This window comes from Clarias gariepinus, chromosome 26 (assembly GCF_024256425.1).
Source record: "Clarias gariepinus isolate MV-2021 ecotype Netherlands chromosome 26, CGAR_prim_01v2, whole genome shotgun sequence".
In the NCBI taxonomy this organism is placed as follows: Eukaryota; Metazoa; Chordata; class Actinopteri; order Siluriformes; family Clariidae; genus Clarias; species Clarias gariepinus.
The window spans coordinates 2,651,183-2,677,518 of NC_071125.1; the positions used below are offsets into that span (position 1 = coordinate 2,651,183).

Genomic DNA, 26,336 nt, shown 5'->3' on the forward strand with positions numbered 1-26,336 from the left:
AGGATGGATGAGCGGATGGATTAGAATATATAACATGGATATACAGTCCTGTACACATAGTAAATAAAGTGCTGTGGGCGTTAAATCATGTAGATCAAAGAAGGCTGCAAATATAATGTAAATGAGATATGTAATATTATATAAAATGAATGATAAAGTACAGTAAAGAAAAAAAATAATAAAAAAAAACCAAAAAAATGTGTTGAAATAAATCAGTCGTGCAGAATTAAGAGTAAAAAAGGAATCAAATATAATAAAAACTATATTTGCAAATAAATGATAAAAAATAATGCAAATAATAAAAACGACTCAATGACATGTTAAATGTAATTGAAATGAAATGTTAATTGAAAATAAATGTAAATATCACATGGAACATCGCAGTAATAATACATTATAATAATAATATTAATAGTGTCATAATGAAAAATGATTAATTAGAGATGAGAAAAAATCTCAAGACAAGAAATGAATCGTGTAAAAACACATGAATCATCTAGAAAAAAAGCACTTGTAACTAAAAAATAATTAAATTATTTATAAAAGTACATGAATCATATATTTAAAAAAACACAAGTGATTGAGGATTGAAATTCATGCAAAAAGCGTGTACATGAATCCCATGTTAGATATCTGTGTTTAAGGGTTATGGAAGTCTCTGTACTTTGTAGTTTTCCGTAAAGCATGTTTTGGTTAATATGGTAAGATTTTATTATATATAATATATTATATGTTTGTCTGTCCCATTACTTTTGAGCTTATGAAAGCGGATGGACTTATACAGGTAAGTCAATATTTGTTAATATTTAATTCACGTTCCTAAATTACAGCTGAAGGTCCACTCATCTTGTTAGCTCCAGGGTTGTGGTGTACGGGACAAACATAAAAAAAACTAAAAGTCTCCTTGTCCAAATACTTATGGAGCTGAGTGTATGCAACATCGCAGGATTAAACTTATGCAGGATTTAACTTATAATCTAATGCGAATGGTTTCTTTACAACTCCAGGAAATATTATTGAATGAATGAATGAATGAATGAATGACAGAAGCCTCGCTCCTCAGGTTTACACCACCCCGTGTTTTCCCAAAAGGGCTAAAAGAAGGAGGACAATATCACTGACGTTAGCGGCGATTGTGCTGATGATGCGTTCGAACTTTGCACATAAAACATTACGGCAGGGAGGGAACCGCAATAACGAACTCGCCGTGCAAAGCTCATTACGAATTTAAAAGATAATAAAATGAAACGGTGGCAGTCCCAGAGCTATGTTTCTGTTTCTCCGCTCCTAAACTTTATTTTTTTTTTCTTTTTTCGCATTAACACCCGTAACAATCGTCTCCTCCGTCCTCAGTCTCGCCCGCCGTAGATTCGGGATGAAATCCGCCATTCGAGCGCTTGTTCGATGAGAAATATTGGCATGTGAGCGAGTAATTGCCTCTTTCAGCGTGTTCCCCGTGTCCGATCTCGAGAGGGTTAGGAGGTGCTTTCGGTCCTCGAGTTTTACGAGCTGCTTTCCGTCTCCTCGTGGAAATGAGATGAAGAGAACAAATCACTGTTATGCGTTTCCAGATTCCTGTACAGGCTCATAAAAGCAAATAATTTGTATACTACATTAGTGCTGAGTTCCAGAATGTTGTCCGATTCTTCACTTCGCTAAGCCCAGGAGTGCTTCTTCTTTTTCTTTTTTTAAAGTTACCTTTTAGTTTCGACACGTATGAAGCGTTAGCTCTTGTTTATTGGGTTTCCTTCATGAGGAATAAAAAACACTTTCTCGTCTAAACCCATGGCGATTTCTTTCTCATTGCAATTTTGGAATTTATTCATGAACAAAATTGTCCACATTTTTTAAAAATCAATTCATAGTTACATCTTATGCTGTGGAATACCCTTGAAATAAAGAAATCCATCCATAAAGATTGTGATGGCTCACATACTTTTGGTTCACATACTTTTCATACTTTTTCAAAGCACAAATCTAGCATTATTACATTAAAGGAGCATTAAAACAAACAAATCATTTCCAAGAACGGCATAACACATTGTGTAGGATGAGGGTCAGAAGAACATGAATATGATAAAGCTCACCGTGATAACGCAGGATGAAGAACCCGCTGGTGCTGAAGTCGCTGTGGAATTTCACGAGGACGTGGTTGGAGGTGCTGGAGACGGCTTCCTGCGCCGAGCTGCCACTGAACTGACCGAGCTGCGGTGAGGTCTGGTCCGGGCCGTCCCTACGGCGTGAAAAATTCATGGTATTACAAACTAACAGGCAAATATTTGTGCTCATAAATGTTACAACGACTTTCTAAGACGGACCGATGTGAGAATGTGTGTAAGACCGCAGAGGTGGTTGGTGTATTAAATTATTGACTAGGCCAAATGCTAGAATTTTTTTTTTTACTGGATACCATCAACATATCCAGTTTTCTCTTTACACCCGAGCTTTATATCTAAAACCCTGGCCTCCCAGGAACTCCTTTAACATCCCAAACATGTGGAAATGGCTCGGAGTGAGATCAGGACGGTATGGGGGATGTAGGAATACCTCCCAGTCGAGTTCCTGTAACATGCAAGTGTTGGTGAATGATGGTGTGTGTACAGTTCTCATAATCAGATGCATCAGATTGCGTGAATTGGTGACAAAGTAATCCATCGGTTTTCAAGGATCGGGCGTTGCTGAATAGTCATCTACGGAAGTACAGATTTCTGTGCTTGAAGTCTATTGTCAAGCGCTTTTACGGCTTCATTCCCCAGATATAGCGATCACAAGTCCACGTTTGACTTGAACGTCCCTTATATTTGAAACTACATATTTTATTTAAAATATATATCTGGGGACAGGGGGAGCTCAATGATTAAGGTATTAGCCTACTGATTTAAGGGGTCTCAGGGTTAAACCCCGCTACCGCAAGGTTGGCAAGTTCTAAGACTTTAAAACTGCCTTAAAAAATGATCAAATATGCATTAAAACTTGCAGATGCACATTGACCTCCTTCTTTTTTCTTGATGACTGGACATAAAAACAGGCCCCTATTCTTGCCAGCAGAAGCCATTTCCAAAAAACGAACTCAAAGCCATGCCCTCTCCAGTCTCTTTCTCCCACCTGATGCTCACTTTTCAGTCTCCTCATCCATTCCCGCAAAAGCCAAAGCGATCAGAAATGAAGGGTTTGAAATGTTGCCATGTGAACTCGGCGCATGTCACATAAGAATCCATTTAATTCAATTTGCAGACGCATTAACGCGCTCCACTGTGAACATCTGCCTCGCATTAGACGCCGACGCATTAGTGAAAATGCAACAGCGACAAAATTCATTCCTCGGGAACATGTGCATGCATGTATGATTATTATTCTGTTTGACAGGAAGGGGAAAAAAGGAGTGTGACAATAAGCTTTAAAGCTTCCAGAACAAAATAATAAACTGCTAGTGAAGGAAAAACAGGAAGGAAATACCATGTTAATCCCCCTGAATTCGTCTCAGTCTTAATATATAATTTCCAATCTTTAAAATAACATAAATAAGGAGTGCCTAAAGCACTTGGTCCCTGAGAACTAAGTGCCCTACATGGGCCCACTTTCAATCAGTCTCTGATTTAGTTTTGAGCATTTATCAAAAATCGCAGAAAATCTGGAAAATAACAGGCTCTTATGGAAAGCGGTGCAAAATAGCATGTTTTCTTCCTTCCTTCCTTCCTTCCTTTTTTGCTTTGCCATACACTAAAACTACAATGAAAATAACAGAATGTAAAAGGCTACCATAACAATTATAAATATATTTTAAAAACTATAATATTATATGGCGGCGGGATATGACAGGAAGCTTAATGCTTATTAATAAGCACTGTCGCCTTGCACCACCAGGGATAAGGTTCGATTCCTCCCTCAGGGTCTGTGTGCATGGAGATTCTGTGCATGTTCTCCCCATACTTGTTGGGTTACCTCCAGGCATTCCGGGTTCCTCCCACAGTCCGTTAACATGGAAATTAGGCTAATTGGCACTCGCAATTTGCACGTAGTGTGTGAATGTGTATCAGTGTTGACCAGAGGTCCTACCACAGTCATAAAAAGGAAATGAATAAATACAACGGTAATCACCCTTGGCGTCCACAATCATTAGAGGTTCTTAAATGGATGGATGGATTGTATTATATAAGTAAAAAAGTTCTTAATGTTATATACAAGTACATATATATATATATATATATATATATATATATATATATATATATATATATATATATATATATATATGTATATCTCATTTGATGGTCACCCCTTAGCATAAATGTATATATTAAACATAGTACATCCTGGCTAAGTTGCACAAACAAGCAAAAATTTCAATGTTCATTTATAATCTTCCAACATAACATATATTCCGTAAGTTTCTAAGCTCAGAGAGAACATGACCCCTCTTACAGGTTAAGTTTCTTCACTTTACTGCTGCCATGGCAACAACTAGCAGAGATGTCATTAATGTTATATCCATTGCTCTTGAAGCATCTTACCCAGAAAAAAAAAAAAAAAACCTCACTCTGACAGTACGTAGGCACCGGATGAAATTTCTCCTGGTTTTGCCAAAGTACAGTTGATTTCATCGACTGCTGGTGATACAATAAACTGTGTCAGTGATGCATGAGTGATTCTTTAGGAAATCGTATTTTAATAGCTGCATCAAACAATTTCCACGTACCACATCGTAACAACCGGATTTATTTGTCAGATCATTCGTTTTTACTTGTCAGATCATGTTTTACAGGCATGCCTTAGATGTTTTGGAAAAATCTCTGCAAGAACTAAAACACTCTGTGTTATGCTCTTATAGGAAAATAATCAACAACAATTGAGTTGATAGCTTCAGCCAGGATGCCTCTGCTGCCACCAAGTCTAGTCCCTCTGGTGACTAATCCGTTTTCCTAAAATATCCCAAAATGTATATTTCAAATATAATATCGTCAACCCTTTGGGTGAGGGTTTAAAATACAAAGCACTGTAGCATGTTAAAATTACTGGAGAGCTAGAAACCCTTACCAGAAAACATGTTTGACTCAAAATTTGGCACCAACAGTATAACTCCATATACCTAAACAGTTTTGTGTTAGTAGATCTTCCAGTAATCCAATGACTTAACCAGCCTTGTGTCAATAGCTCAGCTTGGTGGTGGGGGAACAATGTTGTGGGTAATGTTTTACAAAGTCCATATAGCCACCTTGTCTTGTTAAGCCTGGTGGTGTGGGAATAATGGTGTGAGGATTTGCTTCCAGGAAATCCATGGACCAATCTAGACTTGTCACTCTAGACTGTCAACATTTCAGTCTGGTAGTGAGGGGAAATAATGGTTTGGAAAATGCATTTGAGAAAAACAATAACCTAACCAGACAATGTTGTGAGAGTAGAATTGAGAATGTTTTACAAGGCCATTGACCCAATTAACCTCGTGTCAACAATTCATCCTGGTGATGGGGCTATAACAGTGTAGGGATTTACCTTCAGGAAATCCATAGAACTAACCAGACTTGGGCTAATATTTCAGTCTTGTGGTGGGGGTATAAAGGTGTGGGGAACGTCTTCAAGGATTCCAATGACCTAACCAGACTTGTATTAATAGTCCAAGCTTGGTGGTAGGGGTATAATAGTGTAGAGTGTTAACAATTTGGTCTACTGGTGGGAGAATTCAGTCTACTGGATCGGTCTAATTGTGTGGAGAATGTCTTTAAGGAACTGAGAGTGTTTTAGGAAGTCCATAAACCCAACTAGCCTTGCTGGTGTGGAAATGATGGTGTGGGGATTTGCTTTCAGGAAATCCATGAATCTAACTAGACCTTGTGTTAGCATTTCAGGGTGGTAGTGGGAGAATAATGGTGTGAGAATTCATATGGGGAATGTTTTATAGAATGCATAGATTTAATACCACCACATTTGCGTGAACAGTTCAGGCTGGTGGTGGGGCTACACCAGGGTGGAGAATCCTTTCCCTGTACACACTGATGCCCTAATATGAATCATGAATAGTTTGAATGCGGCAGGATGGAACATCTGAGTATTGTTGCTGATAATATCTGTTTGTCTTTTTTGGCCACTGTGCCATTAGGTACCTCCAGAATGATAATGCATCATGTCTCAAAGCACAAGTCATCTTAATTTGGCTCTATAAACACAACAAAAAGTACACTCACTGTACTGTACCTTAGTGGCCTCCTCTAAGCTGTGCAGTCTAATGCGATTACTTGTACTGTATTTGCAACAAATATGAGCTGTTGTTTGAAACACGCCAATCTTAAAGTCAAGTTTAATCCACCGTGATTTGAAATGTTGATTTTGTTTCTATTGCTACATTTACAGTAGAAAGAGAATCTGGCAAGGATCAGTGGTAGTGGTGGTTATTTTCCTATAAAGAGTCAAGTCCATTTAATGATGTCAGCCTCTTTTGGAATAAAGATGATGTGGCTGCTAAGTCTGATTTTAGTGGAAATGCATTTGGCTAATTTGATGACAGGACTGGAGATGGAGGATTGCAGTCAGCTGGAAAATTGCACAATCGTCCTCAGGCACCGAGATGTTAATTGCCTGATGGTAAGTGTGCAGTCGATAAATATGAATATGAAAAAGAGTTTAGGGAATAATCGCAGTTTCTAAATGATTCCGTAAAAATATCCATGATTTAAAAAAAGTTTTCAGCTGTAAAAATATTGTCCCTTCAGATCCCTAGAGAAAGTGAGAACAGGAGCTATCAAGTTTCACGGACGTTTCACAACATTAAAACTTCTTACCACACAGTGATGTAGTCGTATATTGGCTCAGTGTTGAGGACGGTAAAGTTGATGTAGATGCCGTTGCCTGGCGGGACCCTGATGGTCCATGCGCAGTCCTTCAGATTGGGGTAATCATCCGGGTGGCCTGGAGAATATATGGTGCCCTCCAAAGTGGTAAGATTTCCACCACAAAGTGCTGAGAAAGCAGGAGAGAACAGAAGAGCACACACAAAAAAATGCCACTTAAACTGAGGACTTTTTTCTGTTCCTATAGCCTTGTAAACGGTACTCATGTCTTTTAACTCTATGTCCACAACCCGCTGTGTGTTACAGAAAGCGCACTCTGGAGTTTCAGTCTTGTTTCTCTTTAAAGGTCAGAGCTCACAGTAAATACCGTAGTGTAGGACGCAGTAACACAAAGCATGTAGAGAAGAAACTGCAACTCTCAAGGGCTTTTGTTTAGCCATGCAGCGCCTACACAGAAAAATAACCACCGTTCAGGTCCTAAATGTCAGCTAGCGGGATTCTAGCATCATCGTGACCAAACTGACTGCTGGGTTTTAGACCTCCCTATCATACATGGCAAGAAATCAGTGCAGGTGAATACTGAACTGTATGATACGCAGATTATGTGTATCCGGGTGTAGAGTCTTCCTGTAATGAGGAATAAAAAAAAAAGTACAATATTCCAGTTAGCAAACTTCCTCGCTCGAGATCATCCGCACCTGTTCCTACTTAGCGATCTTATTATGTCTCATTACCCCATGTTTAGAAATACATGCACTCAGTGTTTTTTTTTTTTTTTTCGTCCTGCAACTTTCCTGAAGCCTTGCATCGTTCTAGATTAATGATCTTATCCCGTTTTGATATTGTTAGTAAGTAGTGTACATTCGGTACAGTTTTACCGGCAAACTGTAAAAAATCATCAAACATGCATTGTCTGGTTCACATATACAGGTGGCTAAAATCTGATTTTATTATCATCCATTTCATTAATTTGTTTCATTATGCTAATTTTGCTGTCTCATAGCAACCATGATTACCACAGTACAGTATATGGTTACTTAAAATAAATCTTTATAAGCTGACCATTGAAACTTGCATATTTTCTGCTTTAACATGACCACATTTGGCTGATTACTGTACTGTACCTAGTAGGCATCCTGATTCAAGGTGCCGATTCAATTTGTATTGTGTCTTCAAGTGACTTTAAGCCTCAAGCTTTTTTAAACATTCTGATTCAGTATAAAAATGTTAAGAATTTCTTCTAATTCTAAACAATCTTAGCAAAGAACTAGCATGCCTGAACTCTGACAACTATGCTAACAATAACTGTGTAACTGTACAGAGGTCGGTTTTTGAACATACACGATATGGACAAAGGTATTTGGCCAAATCTGTTAATCATTAAATTCAGGTTCCAAACACTCAGGCCCCTTATCCCCAGTGCAGGGCAATCCTAATGCTTCGGGATACCAAGACATCTTGGGCAATGCTACTGTATGCTTCTATATGACTTTGTGGCAACAGTTTGTTGAAGGCCCTTTTTTAGTCCAACATGACTGAGCCCAAGTGCACAAAGCAAGGATTATAAAGACACGATGAGTTCGGTGTGGAAGAACTTGACCGGCCCGAACACAGAGCCCTGACCTCAACCCAATTCAGCACCTGATTTTTAAATAAATAAATAAAAATCCCAGATAACTCAACCAGTAAACATTCAGATTTTTAACGTTTAATGGTTAATGTTAATGCATTATACCCGCTTGGTTACTCTTTTTGCACTGGCTTAGTTTTTCATAAAGTGCCAGCTCCAGCTTTTTAAGATGTTGCACTACAGATCGTATTGTTGTAAGTGGTAAATCCCAGCAGTTCCAAGGTGCTACTGCCGGGTCTCTGAGGAAGGACTTTTTAAGAGTCAGTGTCACTAAACATCAAGAAAGTAATGTCTTTAGCTACAATACGGAACATAATCCAGTCTTCTTTGGGAGGTCCTGAGGGAGGTCAGTGTGCAGAACTGCTCGATTTATAGCTGTCCTACTGACGTCTGGTGTTTACCGGGTAATTAAGTCACAGATGCACTCTGATGTGGAAATCTGGAGAAACTAAACATGTCACATATGTTCCAATAATGACACCGCTCCTCTAGTTGGATATGTGCCAAGAATCATGATAAAGATTCTCAGCGAAGACAGACCCGGATAGTGTTTGTAGCTCATTTCTATTAGAGAACGAACCATAATCTGCAAAAAAAAGATTCAACTCAAAAAAACATCAGCTAGAATACTGTAGAATTTCTCTCTCACTGCAAAAGAAGTCATTAGTGACATTCTTGTTCCAGACTCTACTACGTGATAGATGTAGAGTGTCAACCTGTGCCTTCATCAGACACTATTCAGGCCACCTACAGACTCTGAGACTGACACCAGCCTTCACTGAAGAGTAAAAAAAAGCCACTGGACGAATGCGGAACAGGGGACGAGCGGAATATATTTACAGATACGGCTCTCAGAAAAAGTGTTACCAAATTAGTTTAGATCTTTTTTTAACCTAGGTATTCAGGTACTTAGGTATCTAGGCAACAAGACTGAAAAAGACAAGAGCCTTTTCCTGTATAGTTTGCTGTAATGTCATGGAAAAGCTTTGGTTACCTTCGCACCGGGGAACAGGGTGATTCCAGTTCCTGCTGATTCCATGCAGGCAGGTGAGGGAGGCCTGGCCTAGAAGCGTATAGCCCGGCTGACACTCGAACCAGATGGTCATGCCCACGCCGAAATCCGTGCCCATCACCTGGCCGTTTCGGAAGGGCCTCGGATCCGGGCAGCGCTGGAGCTCGTAGGCTGGAGAGTGAACAGGAATGTTGGAATCAGTGCCTAATCACCTGTGTGCAAAATCACCCAAACATTTACGTATACCCAAGTGTCTATATGCTTTATAGAACGGATGTGTGTTGATGCACTTAATGTCCGTGACAAGGCTTGTTCTAGTGCTGAATTTGCGAAAATCTAATAGGAATGTTTCAAGTCCATAAAAAATAAGCAATTTAAAATTATCATGGTGTTTCAATAACATTTATCGTCACTACGTTAAACATGTGGATAGTTTCAACTTTGACGTTCTTGTATATTTCCTTGAACTGAATTTGTATAAAATACAAAACGATTTTTAATTAATGTTTAGTGAATCTTCAATTGCACGCTGCTGAGCTATAAATGGATGTGAAAGGACTCTGACCCGAACCCTAGGTTGCTCTGTCATACTGGGCTCTCAGTTTTTAACGACTCCTTTTTTTTTTTTTTTTAATACAGTAGTGGCTCATCACATCACTGCTTTTTATTATCGTCACGGTTTCAGAAAATATGAGAAAAACTGGTTTGAAACTTCCAGCAGGAAGAATAAACATACACTGATCTGTCTATTCATCTTTGAAGGTTTAGTTTTTATAGTGTACTTTTTTGAAGGAAGCCACGCTGTGTCACTCTTTCATTTCTGTTTCTTCAGCACACTCCTTTAAGGTAAACTGTGAGACGTATAGCCACGCCTACCTCCTCGTGTGCTATACGTCTCACTTACAAAAGTGCTAGATTACTAGCATATTAAGCATTTTCATTAATCAGAAAAGCATCAGGGTCCGGTCTGAGTCATTTCAGTCTGGCAGTCCCATCCGCCATTTAGATCAAGAACTAAAAAATGTTAAATGACAAGTTGATTGTTACTATTGCTAGTTTTTGATCATCAAAAACTTACTGGCTAATAAAACCTAGCCAGTGTATGATGCTAGCAATGAACTGCACACATCAAGTTTTATATTCAACCATCAATAAATGCGAAATTTATCCAGATCACAATCATGATTGTTTAGTCTGTTATACACCATGCTTCGTCATACTGTATACCACCTCCTGTCGGATGTTTTGACTAAAGAATCCATGCATCAGGCTGATAACAGCTTCCTGCTGTTACGATCAAAGCATCCCTTCTAAAAATTATCTGAACTTTTCCTAAAAATAAACATTAAGGTGGTGCACTGTAGAATGTTTTCATTTTTTTTTTATCTTTCATTAAAAAAAAGTCACATTTTGGAAACACACTGATAATAAAAGAGGACAAATTCAAAAGCCAGGATGCTTCCTGCTGAGCCAAAGGTTGAGGATGGCGTCTCGTGCTGAGATTTTATTCGATTTAAAATTTAAAAATGACAACGAGCTCCACTGGAAACAGGATGGCGATCAATTTAGAGATGCACTCTCCACTTTAAAGTCCCTTTTCGCTTAAAAGGCTGCAGTGTGACCTCAGTAACTTGTCACGGCCTATAGTGAAGTGTTCACAAACGAGCTCTGAGATATAAAGCAATACGTAAACCCTGGTGAAGCGTGTAATCGCAGAAAGTCTGCAATCTTTTAGGTTCGGCTGCGACCTTCAGAAGAGACTGCGCTTACTGTCGTAGATGATGTGAAAGCCGGCTTTGTTCTGCGAGTAGTCGCTGTGGAAGACGAAGCTCGTCTCGTGGGTGGTGCTGAAAAATGATTCGGGGACTACGAAGCCGCTGAACCTGTCGATTACGGTGCCTGACTCCGAACTCCCGCTCCGGACCTCCAGATAGTCGTGTACAGCCTCGGTGGAGAAATTCAGGAACTGCACGTGAATCCCTGAAGGACAGAACGAAGGAAATAAGAGCATGGTAAAGAATGATCGGTAGCACTTATTTACAGATGTACAGTATAGTGGATGAGATGAGAGATAAGAGAAAAAAGAAAAAAAAATAAAGAAAGAAGATATGGCGAGAGAGAAAGAAAAAAGACAAAATATAGAGAAAAATGTTTATTTAAATAAAGTAGGAGCATAGCATCAGAAAGGAAGAGTGGAGAAAGGAAAAAGAAAAGCAAGAAGAAAGAAAAAGAAAGAAAGAAAGAAAGAAAGAAAGAAAGACAGGCATAAAGAAAGAAAACATATGGTGATAAAAACTAAAGAAATAAAGAAAAGTTAAAAAAATACAAAGAACAAATTAAATAAAAGAAAAATTAAAAAGGAAAAAAAGAAATGTATAATGAATAAAATGGTGAGAATGAAACAAAAAAAGAAAGAAGGAAGGATATGGTTGCGACAGAAAGAGAAAAAGAAACTAAAAAGAAAATTTAAAAGAATGGAAAAAAACACTGAGATATGAAATTAAAGAAAATATGGTCAGAAAGAGGGAAAGAAAAAAGACAATATAAATAAATAAATGAGGAAAAAAGAAAGAAAGAAATAATAGTGTTTAAAGCGGATACTTTTAAGGCTGTTGTAACGGTGTTATAAATACATTAAGTAGATTCAAGAAGAAAAAATGAGGGAACAATTAAAAATGAAAAAGAGAGGTTGTAATAGGATAAGAGAACAGGAAGAAGAAGGAGAAATGGATGTAATGTAGATAAGGATAAACGAGCAGAGAAGGAAAAACAGGAGAGAATGTGAAAGAAGAGAAGGAGAAAGGAGAGAGGAGGGGAGGAAAGAGAAGAAGTAATCAGTGTGCTTGAGAGCCACAGAGCTGTGAGTGGATCTGAGGATGTGAGATACAAACCGAAGCCGACAGGAAGTCGCACTGTCCAGGTGCAGTCCAGGCCGCTTGGGTAATTTCCCGGAAAGCCGGGACTCAAGATGACCCCAGTCATGTCGGAAAGAGAGCCGCCGCACTCAGCTACGGAGACAACACACAGTACTGAATCTCATCTCAACACACAGTACCGAATCTCATCAGAACACACAGTACTGAATCTCATCTCAACACACAGTACTGAATCTCATCACAACACACAGTACTGAATCTCATCTCAACACACAGTACTGAATCTCATCTCAACACACAGTACTGAATCTCATCTCAACACACAGTACTGAATCTCATTAGAATATACAGTACTGAATCTCATCAGAACACACAGTACTGAATCTCATCTCAACACACAGTACTGAATCTCATCTCAACACACAGTACTGAATCTCATCACAAACACACAGTACTGAATCTCATCTCAACACACAGTACTGAATCTCATCAGAACATACAGTACTGAATCTCATCAGAACACACAGTACTGAATCTCATCTCAACACACAGTACTAAATCTCATCAGAACACACAGTACTGAATCTCATCAGAACACACAGTACTGAATCTCATCTCAACACACAGTACTAAATCTCATCAGAACACACAGTACTGAATCTCATCAGAACACACAGTACTGAATCTCATCACAACACACAGTACTGAATCTCATCTTAACACACAGTACTGAATCTCATCTCAACACACAGTACTGAATCTCATCTCAACACACAGTACTGAATCTCATTAGAACATACAGTACTAAATCTCATCAGAACACACAGTACTGAATCTCATCTCAACACACAGTACTGAATCTCATCTCAACACACAGTACTGAATCTCATCTCAACACACAGTACTGAATCTCATCTCAACACATAGTACTGAATCTCATCTCAACACACAGTACTGAATCTCATTAGAACATACAGTACTGAATCTCATCAGAACACACAGTACTGAATCTCATCTCAACACACAGTACTGAATCTCATCAGAACACACAGTACTGAATCTCATCTCAACACACAGTACTGAATCTCATCTCAACACACAGTACTAAATCTCATCAGAACACACAGTACTGAATCTCATCACAACACACAGTACTGAATCTCATCTCAATACACAGTACTGAATCTCATCTCAACACACAGTACTGAATCTCATCTCAACACACAGTACTGAATCTCATCTCAACACACAGTACTGAATCTCATCTCAACACACAGTACTGAATCTCATTAGAATATACAGTACTGAATCTCATCAGAACACACAGTACTGAATCTCATCTCAACACACAGTACTGAATCTCATCTCAACACACGGTACTGAATCTCATCACAAACACACAGTACTGAATCTCATCACAAACACACAGTACTGAATCTCATCAGAACATACAGTACTGAATCTCATCAGAACACAGTACTGAATCTCATCTCAACACACAGTACTAAATCTCATCAGAACACACAGTACTGAATCTCATCAGAACACACAGTACTGAATCTCATCAGAACACACAGTACTGAATCTCATCTCAACACACAGTACTAAATCTCATCAGAACACACAGTACTGAATCTCATCAGAACACACAGTACTGAATCTCATCACAACACACAGTACTGAATCTCATCTCAACACACAGTACTGAATCTCATCTCAACACACAGTACTGAATCTCATCTCAACACACAGTACTGAATCTCATTAAAACATACAGTACTAAATCTCATCAGAACACACAGTACTGAATCTCATCTCAACACACAGTACTGAATCTCATCTCAACACACAGTACTGAATCTCATCTCAACACACAGTACTGAATCTCATCTCAACACATAGTACTGAATCTTATCTCAACACACAGTACTGAATCTCATTAGAACATACAGTACTGAATCTCATCAGAACACACAGTACTGAATCTCATCTCAACACACAGTACTGAATCTCATCAGAACACACAGTACTGAATCTCATCTCAACACACAGTACTGAATCTCATCTCAACACACAGTACTGAATCTCATCAGAACACACAGTACTGAATCTCATCTCAACACACAGTACTGAATCTCATTACAACACACAGTACTGAATCTCATCACAACACACAGTACTGAATCTCATCACAACACACAGTACTGAATCTCATCACAACACACAGTACTGAATCTCATCTCAACACACAGTACTGAATCTCATCTCAACACATAGTACTGAATCTCATCTCAACACACAGTACTGAATCTCATCAGAACATACAGTACTGAATCTCATCAGAACACACAGTACTGAATCTCATCTCAACACACAGTACTGAATCTCATCTCAACACACAGTACTGAATCTCATTAGAATATACAGTACTGAATCTCATCAGAACACACAGTACTAAATCTCATCTCAACACACAGTACTGAATCTCATCTCAACACACAGTACTGAATCTCATCACAAACACACAGTACTGAATCTCATCTCAACACACAGTACTGAATCTCATCAGAACATACAGTACTGAATCTCATCAGAACACACAGTACTGAATCTCATCTCAACACACAGTACTAAATCTCATCAGAACACACAGTACTGAATCTCATCAGAACACACAGTACTGAATCTCATCTCAACACACAGTACTAAATCTCATCAGAACACACAGTACTGAATCTCATCAGAACACACAGTACTGAATCTCATCACAACACACAGTACTGAATCTCATCTTAACACACAGTACTGAATCTCATCTCAACACACAGTACTGAATCTCATCTCAACACACAGTACTGAATCTCATTAGAACATACAGTACTAAATCTCATCAGAACACACAGTACTGAATCTCATCTCAACACACAGTACTGAATCTCATCTCAACACACAGTACTGAATCTCATCTCAACACACAGTACTGAATCTCATCTCAACACATAGTACTGAATCTCATCTCAACACACAGTACTGAATCTCATTAGAACATACAGTACTGAATCTCATCAGAACACACAGTACTGAATCTCATCTCAACACACAGTACTGAATCTCATCAGAACACACAGTACTGAATCTCATCTCAACACACAGTACTGAATCTCATCTCAACACACAGTACTAAATCTCATCAGAACACACAGTACTGAATCTCATCACAACACACAGTACTGAATCTCATCTCAATACACAGTACTGAATCTCATCTCAACACACAGTACTGAATCTCATCTCAACACACAGTACTGAATCTCATCTCAACACACAGTACTGAATCTCATCTCAACACACAGTACTGAATCTCATTAGAATATACAGTACTGAATCTCAACAGAACACACAGTACTGAATCTCATCTCAACACACAGTACTGAATCTCATCTCAACACACGGTACTGAATCTCATCACAAACACACAGTACTGAATCTCATCTCAACACACAGTACTGAATCTCATCAGAACATACAGTACTGAATCTCATCAGAACACAGTACTGAATCTCATCTCAACACACAGTACTAAATCTCATCAGAACACACAGTACTGAATCTCATCAGAACACACAGTACTGAATCTCATCAGAACACACAGTACTGAATCTCATCTCAACACACAGTACTAAATCTCATCAGAACACACAGTACTGAATCTCATCAGAACACACAGTACTGAATCTCATCACAACACACAGTACTGAATCTCATCTTAACACACAGTACTGAATCTCATCTCAACACACAGTACTGAATCTCATCTCAACACACAGTACTGAATCTCATTAGAACATACAGTACTAAATCTCATCAGAACACACAGTACTGAATCTCATCTCAACACACAGTACTGAATCTCATCTCAACACACAGTACTGAATCTCATCTCAACACACAGTACTGAATCTCATCTCAACACATAGTACTGAATCTTATCTCAACACACAGTACTGAATCTCATTAGAACATACAGTACTGAATCTCATCAGAACACACAGTACTGAATCTCATCTCAACACACAGTACTGAATCTCATCAGAACACACAGTACTGAATCTCATCTCAACACACAGTACTGAATCTCATCTCAACACACAGTACTGAATCTCATCAGAACACACAGTACTGAATCTCATCTCAACACACAGTACTGAATCTCATTACAACACACAGTACTGAATCTCATCACAACACACAGTACTGAATCTCATCACAACACACAGTACTGAATCTCATCACAACACACAGTACTGAATCTCATCACAACACACAGTACTGAATCTCATCACAACACACAGTACTGAATCTCATCTCAACACACAGTACTGAATCTCATCTCAACACATAGTACTGAATCTCATCTCAACACACAGTACTGAATCTCATCAGAACATACAGTACTGAATCTCATCAGAACACACAGTACTGAATCTCATCTCAACACACAGTACTGAATCTCATCACAACACACAGTACTGAATCTCATCTCAACACACAGTACTGAATCTCATCACAACACACAGTACTGAATCTCATCAGAACACACAGTACTGAATCTCATCTCAACACACAGTACTGAATCTCATCTCAACACACAGTACTGAATCTCATCAGAACACACAGTACTGAATCTCATCTCAACACACAGTACTGAATCTCATCAGAACACACAGTACTGAATCTCATCTCAACACACAGTACTGAATCTCATCAGAACACACAGTACTGAATCTCATCTCAACACACAGTACTGAATCTCATCTCAACACATAGTACTGAATCTCATCTCAACACACAGTACTGAATCTCATTAGAACATACAGTACTGAATCTCATCAGAACACACAGTACTGAATCTCATCTCAACACACAGTACTGAATCTCATCAGAACACACAGTACTGAATCTCATCTCAACACACAGTACTGAATCTCATCTCAACACACAGTACTGAATCTCATCACAACACACAGTACTGAATCTCATCACAACACACAGTACTGAATCTCATCTCAATACACAGTACTGAATCTCATCTCAACACACAGTACTGAATCTCATCTCAACACACAGTACTGAATCTCATCTCAACACACAGTACTGAATCTCATTAGAATATACAGTACTGAATCTCATCAGAACACACAGTACTGAATCTCATCTCAACACACAGTACTGAATCTCATCTCAACACACAGTACTGAATCTCATCACAAACACACAGTACTGAATCTCATCTCAACACACAGTACTGAATCTCATCAGAACATACAGTACTGAATCTCATCAGAACACACAGTACTGAATCTCATCTCAACACACAGTACTGAATCTCATCAGAACACACAGTACTGAATCTCATCTCAACACACAGTACTGAATCTCATCTTAACACACAGTACTGAATCTCATTACAACACAAATTACTGAATCTCGTTTCAATACAGAGTACTGTATCTAATCTCTACACATAGTACTAAGTCTTATTTTACAACACATAGTACTGATTTTTATCGTAACACACAATACTCAATCTCATACACTACACAGTACTGAATCTCATCTCTAGACACAGTATTCAATTTCATCTCAACACAAAGTAATGAATCTCATCTTAACACACAGTACTGAATCTCATCTCAACACAAAGTACTTAATCTCATTTCAATACAGAGTACTACATTTTAACACACAGTACTAAATATAATCTCAACACACAGTACTGAATCTTATTTTAACACACAGTACTGAATCTCATCTCAACACAAACTAATAAATCTAATCTCAACACACAGTACTGAATCTCATCAAAAACAGACAGTAATAAATTGCATCCCTTCACATTGTACTAAATTCCACCTCAACACACAGTACTGAATCTTATTTTAACACACAGTACTGAATCTCATCTCAACACACAGTACTGAATCTTATTTTAACACACAGTACTGAATCTCATCTCAACACAAACTAATAAATCTAATCTCAACACACAGTACTGAATCTCATCAAAAACAGACAGTAATAAATTGCATCCCTTCACATTGTACTAAATTCCACCTCAACACACAGTACTGAATCTTATTTTAACACACAGTACTGAATCTCATCTCAACACACAGTACTGAATCTTATTTTAACACACAGTACTGAATCTCATCTCAACACAAACTAATAAATCTAATCTCAACACACAGTACTGAATCTCATCAAAAACACACAGTAATAAATTGCATCCCTTCACATTGTACTAAATTCCACCTCAACACACAGTACTGAATCTCATACACTTCACACAGTACTGAATCTCATACACTTCACACAGTACTGAATATCATTTTAACACAAAGTACTAAATATCATCTTAACACACAGTAATGAATCTCATTTCAATACAGAGTATTGTATCTAATCTCTACACATAGTACTAAATATTATTTTAACACACAGTACTGAATCTCATCTCATCACATCACACAGTACTGAATCGCATCACAACACCGTACTAAAAGAAATAAGGTACACCCAGTGGCTGTACAAAAAGATGAACAGGGAAAAAATATATAAATAAAGAAACATAGGGATATTATTTCTTGCCTGGTATAAAGTGCACTCATTTGCCCGTATTAAAACAAACCTACACTACACATCTGTTTAATGATGTTAATAATCCACCCGTCCAGAGTGTGAAAGATAAACATCATTTGACGGGTCAAAGAAACGATCAACTTCACGTTACATAATATTTTCCTTAATGAATTTGTGAACGAGTGTCGCTGCGGAAGCCGATTATCTTTCCAGATGGTGTGAATATCCGAGACCGAGCGTGGGAGTCAGTTTCACATCATGGCTGTGTGTTTTACGGGAGTGTTTTAGTAACAAGTGTGTACAAAATTAACTCTAGCTGTGGCCATTTGGTGGTGCAGCTAAATTGATTTGTCAATACGGGGGACCGAACTGTGTGTGTATATACTGGATCAATGTGAAATTCACTTTCACATCTTGGCATGTGATGGATCTGTTTATATTCAGGCCATAATGCTGATTTATTTTGTGTAACGGTGCAACTTTGAGAAACATATTACATAGACACCAACCAGCCATGACATTACACACAAACCTATGATTTGGGGTTCCCTTTGTGATACTGGGGCGACTCTGACTCTTGGGGTCGTGGCTCTGTAGGGCCTCTGGGGTGTGCTGTGGTGTCTGGCACCAGGTCATTAGTGGTGGATACTCTGAAATGGACTCGTTTGTCTGGCGCGTCCCTTGGGTGCTCGATTGGATGGGCTCTTTGCCTACCGGGCCCCGGGCACAGTGTGGTGTTCTGGTATCATGGCCAAAATTGACTTTTATTGGTGATTTGTGCTGCACTGGTTTTTCTGGGGGATCGGACCAGATGGGTTGGCATGATTCTGTTCATTAACATTTCAACAATGTTCATCATCTTAAACACACCTTCTGTCCAATCAGAATTAAGACTCCACAAGAGCAGAGATGTACAGTATACCTTTTATTAATCTCGTTTCTGATTTTAACTTTAGAGGCACCGACTCCTCCGACTCCGGAACAATGGCAGGTGACTCAGGGAAGTAAAGATGGAATTTTGACAATGCGTTAGTGACGCTAATTGGTTCGAGCATAAAAGAGAGCGCTATCGTCGCCAATCTTCATTTTTCAAATTAACGAGGCCCGACTGAAAAGCACGTAAAAGAACACGATGTAACCTGTAGAAAGCCACACTGATAAAAGAAACGAGGAAAAGGAAACAAGACACGACATTCTTCTTGAGTTTAGACAGCTGTAATAATAACTTTATAAAAATTAGGGCACTGAAAACAAATGAGACAGAAACAGTAGAAAAGGTCTGTTGTGGGATTTAAAGGCTGTGTGATGTATCAGAGTGAGACCCTGTGAGAAGCCAGACAAGAAACAGTCTGGAAAAGAAGAAGAAGTGAAAAACATACCAAGACAGAGAGGTGCCGGATAGTTCCATCTCCTGACGGGTCCTGGCATGCACGTTATGTGCACACTCCCCTGCATGCAAATTAAATAAGAAAGAAACAAACAAGGAAGGGTGAATTTCACAAAGAAACTCAGGAACCAGTTTGTGAAGTGAATGTAAAAAAAAAAAAAAAAAAAAAAAGGGAAAAAAATGTAAGTTTAAAACATTATTTTTATGGATTTAACAAAACCAAAGGCAGAAGAGACAGCGTGGCTCACGTTTGTTCTGGTTAATCAGCCAAAACAAACGTGCACTCCAATGGTGGGAAAACCTCTCTACTAAAAAAAACCTTGGAATATCATTTCAACAAATAATGTACATCTCTAAAACAGATGAGGGAAATTAAATATAATAATATAAAAACTGTTTAGTAGTAGGTTTAGGTAGTGCCCACCTTGAGCGTGTATCCCTGATCACACTGGAAGGAAACGACGTCTCCGACGATGTAGCGCTCGCCAACCTTCATACCATTGTTGGGGGTCTGCGGCTCCGGGCAGGAATCCAAACCTATTGCTTAGGACACAGGAAACTCTCTTCACTTGTCAGACAGACTAAAGGGCAAAATATCACACCGTTCCAGGAAATCATATTCACAATGCCATTCTTGACATTATGCCACGGAAAAGTCTTTGTGTAAGCCATACCTGCATACTCCAGGTGAAATCCCGCTCCCGAAACACTCATGTCTGTCTGAAACGTGAGGTACAGGTTGTTGGATGTGCTGTTCAGAAGCGGTGGGATGGTGATTCCTGAAAGAATCATAAAACAACAGAAATAAACTGTTAACTTGCAGCACTAGTGCTCTCGAGAGCTCCGTACAACGATGGCACGAGTCACTTGATACAGTATGTCTCTGCTCTGTCAAAGCTGTTAGCCATAAAAGTTACATTAAGTTTGATCGAATTCACAATATCGCATTAAATAATTGAATTTATTCAGTTTCATAAGACTTTTGACTTATTGACTACAGTATATTAATGTTGATAACAAGCCCTGAGTTAACCAAACCTGGTCTCGGTGCAGCTGATGTATACGCAGGTTTAATGACAAAACTTACCAGATAAGCAGAAAAAAAAAAAAATATATATATATATATATATATATATATATATATATATGCAAAAAATGTCAGCCTAGCATATGAAATAATCTTAAAATGATGTAAAATAATCATAATTTCAGCAAAGTAAATATAAGATTATTGAGCTTATTTCTAATGAAAGGTAATAAAGTTGAAAGCGAAAATTTGGCTTCTCACAAGAAATTACAGTAATAAGTAAAAAAAAATTAGCAAATTTATTTGCCAATAAAACATGTTCCCCTGCAGTTTTCATAATCTAAATATAACAAATCTAATAAGCTTAGTTTGTTGCAATCTTACTTTAAGACATCATATATAGATTTGGCTGGATTCAAGAATATTTTACTGTTTAAGTGGCTCGGATGCTAAGATTTTTTGCAGCGTAGTCCGATCTTGAAATATTTTTGAATCTAGCCAAACCTATCTATAAGTTCTTAAAATAAGTTTACAGCAAACCAAGTATCAGGTTATTTCTTGCCAAATGGTGCAAAAATTGTAAGAGACAATTTTTTCGTCCATCGGCAGAGAATTTTAATAAATTAATTCCTGAAAGTAATTCTAATAGAAGATAAAATTTTTCTGCTCGTTATTTTTGTAGAATTTGACTAGAAATAAGCCTAATATCATATACAGTTTGTTGTAATCTTGTTTTTAAAAAGTGTAGACAAATGTATTAAATTTATTAAAAAATATTCTCACTTGCTAAGATATCAATTTGTTCAAACATATAGAGATATATATTATAACACTCAAAGTTCTCAGTTTGACCTGAACGCCCCACATAATTATGACAAATAAAAACTTTTTTTATTTTCATTTCAATGAACTTCTTTTTAAAAAACAAATTGAATATGCACTGTCGATCTTTCAGCCTCGCTCCATGCTTTATACTGTATCTGACCGCTTGCTTGCTAACACTTACAGTACTATTGAAGCTTCATCATCAAGAAGGCAAAAAAAAAAAAAACTTTGTTGCAACATTTCTTCTTCTTCTCTGCTGTTCATTTAAAATTTCTATAGGACCCAATGTGAACAATACCAGTAAACTTAAAAAAAAAAAACTCATTCAAGGATCCTGAGCCGTTCACCTATATTCTGCACATAGACGTGTTTGCCGGAGGATGCATCCTTCCTGTACTGTATGTTAATTAGCCAAGGATGTGATGGCGACCCGGCTTCTCTGTTCCACTGAATTAATCATTAACACAAGACACAATGGCAAGTATAATTTAATGTCCATAATCATTATAAGGTCATGAATAGTTATAGAAAATATCCTGAATAGGTATAAAATATCTCTTTTGAGAATAAAAGGAAATGGAAATAGAAGGGAAAAGGAGATGAAGTCCCCGAGGGCTAAAACGAAGCCTCGTTGACCCTCGGCCAGAAAAAGAGCTCATAAGCATCACATTGCTGTCATATCACTGCTCTTTTTTATTTCCAGTCCAGCTCTTAGTTCAATCTGTTTTGTGCATAATATTAAAAGCGTTCGTCCCAGACAAGTTTATTAAATAAATCTGACAAGGACAATATTAGCACTGTGGACATCTTTTTGGATTTCTCAGGAATTCGCACGCTGCCTGTCAGGAGAAATTGCGTTTACAAGCTAAATTTATGACTTCTGGCAATTTATGAAGACAAACATGATTTTTAATCATAACAATAAATAAAGTATTAGCTACTTGACAGGCAGGACAGGACATATGTAAATATATTTCTGTTTATTCTGAGAGAGCTCATTATTCGTGACTGTAAAATGACATTTTATTTTATCTGCATGTCAATTATTAGTTTTCATACATGACAAGATTAAATATAAAAAAAGAGCAGTGACTTTGAAAACAAATAATTTTGCTTGTCTCTTGCGTCTCCTTCTGACCATGCCGGAACATAATTTTTACAGCGAGGCTGAATTTTGAGCCGTGAATTAGACGTAGACTCGATTGTTGATTAAATTTGGGTTTTTGGCCTTTGCAATTTTTAATTTGACAAAGATCTATAGTCTAATGTTTGTTGTCTGATTCGTCTTAAGCAGCTATATTTTAGTATTACAACAATTAAAAGTAGCTCTACGTAACTTATTTTCATGGCAATCTTCTGCACCAAGCTCCAGTCCAGTAGGTGGTGGTATTACACCCCTCACCCACAAAAGTCCAAAAAAATTAAGGCGATGTGATATGATTGCAAAAACCAGAAGATTTTGGAAGTACTTTGTGTATGTAAAATGCAAGCGATTTGTAAAGAATTAAAATTGTCAGTTAATTTTAGATCATTTAGAAGTTGTAAGTCAAGTGAGAATCAATTCTGAATCACAACCTGATTTAACGATTCACTGAATCAAATCGATCAACAAAAGGATTGATTGAATTGCATAATCGATTAATCGCCCAGCTCTAGTCAGCTCCTGTTTTAACATGTCAGCGTTTCCATGGTAACAAGCTTCAGGTAGACAGATTAACAAAATTGTAACCAATGCTGCAGATAAGTCGTACGAAGAAATTTGTTTCATTTTTTGGAAGGAGTCTCCAGTGTAAGCTGTGATTTACAGCAAATTTAATGCAATTAACTGTAGACTGTGACTAGAAAAACTGTTTTTCCTTTAAAAAGTTCTGGGAAAAGAGAACATCTTTACAGTGTTTTTCTACTGACAAGCTGATGCATAAGTCCTAAACATATATATTTAAACAATGTGTATTTAAAATTACCTTTATTTATTTAACGAACCATTTAAGAAACTTTTTCTTTTTTTGATAGGTGAAACACCTATCGAAAAAAAAGGTTTCTTAAATAAATAAAGGTAATTTTACACCTACTGTATGAGTCTGAATCAGAGCTGATCTGCTATTGGCATTGTGTTTTCTTAGTTGGTTGGAGGGTTGAGGAGTGTGTAAGGCTGACAACGTTAGAGACAATGTTACAATTTATTCTCTCTTTTGATGATCAGTATTTGATTCTGAATCAATATACACTTTTTTAAACGATTTTCAGTACATAAACGATCACCAAGCACAGGGAGAACATGCAAACTTAACGCACACAGACACAAGGCGGGAATCGAACCCAATACCTGGAGGTGCAAGGCAACAGTGCTAACCACTAAGCCGCTGTGCCGTCTGGAGCAGCCACTAGTTCTGAAAAATTAGTCCAATGGGGAAGTGCTAAAACATGCAGTTCCACGATTGACCACTAGGATTCAATCACTATCGAGCCCAATGTTAAAATATCCAAGTATACAACAAATATAAATGTCTGCAGCCTGAAACAAAAAACGATTTTGATCTCATTACATTACTTTCATTACTATGCATAATTAGGGGCGTGGCTAATTTAAGTGACAGCTATATTGGAGGTGTCAAATCCTAGGTGAGTTCCAACAACAGCCAGGCTCTGTGAGCTTCACCCATTTGCCGCGTTCGGATTAATAGATTAACTGGGGTCTAGGCGGAGTCAGCTCCAGAGCTCTCACAGTTAAACTTTAAAACTGCTCTTCAGGAAACCTATAGGTGACATCATAGAAGGTTTGTCCAGCTCTTTTTATACAGCCTATGATTAAGACAGAGACTAACTTGCTTGTTAAGTTTTTCACCGAAATCATTTTTAATTCCGGGATATTTTCTTCCCCACATTAAACCACAAAAGTCTTTCATTTGACTGAAAAAAAAAAAAAAAAAAAAAGACAAAGAGAAAATCTATCATTTTGACCCGAACACAACAAGAGGGCTCGGTCATACTTCATCAAAGAGCCGCTTCATCATCCACATCCTCCATCAATCTCTCGCCAAACGTTTCTTTAATCTCGCATTTGCTACCGAAGCAGATTAAATGTCAACCCATCAACAATCATCTCCCCGTGCGCGCATTACTACCCTACTGCTCACCAACCTATTGATGCATCGCGCACTGTGACGTCTCGAGTATCGATGTGCTTCGGATAACAAACAAATCTCTTGAAATCCAAGAGCCATATGGTGCCAGAGGAATCCTCATGATAACCCCTCTCGAGTTGAAAAGCAGCTGAAAAAAGCAACTGTTGCACATACAGACGGCTGAGTGAGACTGTGAAGTGTTTTAGATGGCACAAAAAAAAAAAAAACACGGCGTCCATGCTACCTACGTTGTATTGGGTATTAGTGAGTGCTTGAGATATGGAAGGAATTTTAAGCACAGGTTTACTGCAGGCTGAGAGAATATTTATGTTTTTTAAGCACGTATCATATCATCGCCTGTCGTATTTGTGCCAACTTATCTTGGCCAGTGTCCTACCTGAGTAGCTGCCAAGTCTTGGAGCGTTACTGTCAACACCATCGTAGAAATCCAGCGAATCCCAGTTGTGCTCCGTGGAGAATGTTACCACCGTGATCTAGACGAGAAACATTCTGCGATTAACAACTCTCGAGACTTTCCTTATACATCACGTTCCTAAGACAATGTCAAGGGAAGGAGTCTCCAGTGCCATCTTCAAGGTTGAGTAGTTTTTAGTTTCTTGGAAATGAGACAACCAACTTATTTCACAATGCTAATGTGACACTAGAACCCTTTGTCTGTTCTTTAATGAATAAACATCATAATTATTGGAACAATTTCTGTGGTGTAAAAGAAAGAAACAAAAAAAACCCTGTTTTACGTTGATATGGTAAAACGAATCAATGTTCAGGGTTATTCCTTCCTTACTTGAATTCCAGCCCCTTCTGGGACGAAGACCTTCCAGACACAGTTGAGATGATTATCATAAGGTTCGGGGTAACCAGGAGACAGGATGGTTCCTCGGCGTGCCGTCAGGACACCTCCACAGGGAACTGACACAAACACAGACATATTCAAAGTGGAGTAAACAACAGCAATGAAAGCAGCAATGTAAAACAACCCGGTTTAGGGAAGCTGTTGGATGTACAGTAC

The 26,336-nt window shown here is 38.1% G+C and overlaps 1 protein-coding gene across 1 annotated transcript in view; it reads right to left on the minus strand.

The window, feature by feature from the left end:
* csmd3a (CUB and Sushi multiple domains 3a) overlaps positions 1-26,336 on the minus strand; it is a 302,574-nt gene that overhangs the window by 87,442 nt on the left and 188,796 nt on the right. The window contains exons 35-44 of the mRNA XM_053487612.1: positions 26,112-26,236; positions 25,704-25,800; positions 21,004-21,108; positions 20,754-20,872; positions 20,322-20,391; positions 12,316-12,432; positions 11,195-11,404; positions 9,407-9,595; positions 6,774-6,951; positions 2,088-2,233 (exon numbers count right to left, since the gene is read on the minus strand). Coding sequence (XP_053343587.1) covers positions 2,088-2,233; positions 6,774-6,951; positions 9,407-9,595; positions 11,195-11,404; positions 12,316-12,432; positions 20,322-20,391; positions 20,754-20,872; positions 21,004-21,108; positions 25,704-25,800; positions 26,112-26,236 — 1,356 coding nt within the window. The remainder of the gene's footprint in view (positions 1-2,087; positions 2,234-6,773; positions 6,952-9,406; positions 9,596-11,194; positions 11,405-12,315; positions 12,433-20,321; positions 20,392-20,753; positions 20,873-21,003; positions 21,109-25,703; positions 25,801-26,111; positions 26,237-26,336) is intronic.